At 47.4% G+C, this 1,912-nt stretch overlaps 1 protein-coding gene across 1 annotated transcript in view; it reads left to right on the top strand.

Annotated features, from left to right (window-relative positions):
• LOC118478107 overlaps window positions 1-1,428 on the top strand; it is a 9,251-nt gene extending 7,823 nt beyond the window's left edge. The window contains exon 3 of the mRNA XM_035971061.1: window positions 790-1,428. Within this exon, the coding sequence (XP_035826954.1) occupies window positions 790-973 (184 nt within the window). The 3' untranslated portion in view covers window positions 974-1,428. The remainder of the gene's footprint in view (window positions 1-789) is intronic.
• Window positions 1,429-1,912: the final 484 nt, after the last annotated feature.

Genomic DNA, 1,912 nt, shown 5'->3' with positions numbered 1-1,912 from the left:
GAGAGAGAGAGAGAGAGAGAGAGAGAGAGAGAGAGAGAGAGAGAGAGAGAGTGAGTGTTTTACGGGATGGGTTGTTTCAGCTCGTAACACATGTATTTACTAATGTCCTGTCTTGTTCTGTGTACGCGTGAGTGCACCTTTGTAACATTCCACTGCCATTGTAAACGACCAAGACTTTTGATTTCTCCCTTTGAGATAAATTATCGATTGTCTTTGTCATTGTCATTGTTCTATCTATATGTGCAGGTAGGTATAATATGCGTGAATATACGTGCGCGTATGTCTCACTCAGCAAACACGGCGACATGAGCATTAACTTTATTACTTTTCTTTTCCCAACCCTCATGCTTCCTCCCCAACTCTTCAATCGTGTCACTCCACTCCCTTCTCGGTCCTCATTTCACTCGTCCTCTACCTTACCCTACCCCATCCCTGTCCTAAACATCACCACCCCCACCCGCTTCATTCACAATGCCTGCACCCTTCCTATCACTGTTTACTCATCCCCCTCCCCTCATATCGCCCACCCCTTCATTCACCTTATCTGATTCCCCTTCCGTTTTTCATTCAACCCCTTGCCATGTATCACCATCACCGTTTTCTCCAACCTCCCTTCCCCTACCCGCTTCATTCACCCTGCTTGACCTCCTCTCCCCCTTCCCCGTTTTCCTGTCCTGCCGTTCTTCTCATGTATACTATCTCCATCACTATTGTCTCCCCCCCCCGCCGACTCCACCCGCATCCCTTGTATCCAATTCACCGTTGTACCCCCCCCCCATCTTCGTGTAGCTGCGTGGACCGTGTGACTTGTGAGCAGGAATGGTATGACCAGACCTCCGATAAGACCGTATGCCAGACGTATGACGGCACTTCCGGTGCCCCCCAGGACCTCAGCTGTCAGTTTTGCTGTACCACCGACGCCTGCAACCCGAAGGCGTTCAAACCGGCTGACCGGACACTCTACAGGCCCTGAGCTACGTCATGTGCGGGTTCGTCTGTGTGGGCTTGTGTGTGACAAGTCTTGTGAGCACACCCTCACAGTGTTTCATGACGTCACAGACACATACAGGCATTGTTTCATGCAGCATGGCGTCACTAAAACACAGGCTTGGTGTCTCCATGTCAGCCTAAAACCATCTCACGGAGGTGGAATTTGCCACAGCCTGATGCATTCTTCGTTTTTTCCGCCAAAATATTAACAAATAATATGAACAAAACCCAATAAACACCAATAAAATCAACAAAAACAGCAGGGGCAAATTGTAAAGCCAAGAGCGCAAGTCAATGACAGGAAGAACGACAACAGCAACAACTACAATAAGCTGAATGACAACTATAGCTGTATTTATGACAGCAGCAGAAGCAACAACAATGACAATAACAAACTAGGTGACTGACGGCGAATAGGAATAAAGTTGGCCAATCATTTCTTCGCCTTTGGTATTCTTTTCTGCGTGCATTTTGCTTTTGTACACTGGTCTCTGGTATTGTACTCTTTCACTTATTTTCCAACGACGTAGTGACGATGTTCTTTTTACGGCTCTACTCTTCTTTGTTCTTAAGACGTTTTTGTTCTTTGGAGATTGTCGAAAAAGGGGGTGCGGGGAGAGGTGAAACGGCCTGTTCATCAAAGGTAGACGGGGGAGGTGTCTACACTGTAATAGTCAAGCTCTTCACAGTTGCACGCAACTAACACGAGTTCGTATCTTGTGGTGGGTTGTTATTTTAACGAGTACACTGAGTACACCATGAATTGATGGTCATCGTCCAGCCCATGCAGACTAACAAAATCCGCCCTTATTTTGAACAGGCTGTTTCTAGTGCATGTTGAGGGGGACCTCTCTTCAGATCAAATAGCTCTCCACACCCCCCTCAACATGCACTAGCCTCGTCCAAAGCATATGCAGCTTCC

This window comes from Aplysia californica, unplaced genomic scaffold, assembly GCF_000002075.1.
Source record: "Aplysia californica isolate F4 #8 unplaced genomic scaffold, AplCal3.0 scaffold00369, whole genome shotgun sequence".
Classification (NCBI taxonomy): Eukaryota; Metazoa; Mollusca; class Gastropoda; order Aplysiida; family Aplysiidae; genus Aplysia; species Aplysia californica.
The sequence above is the reverse complement of the archived record's forward strand: the minus strand, read 5'-3'. Positions and strand labels throughout refer to the sequence as shown.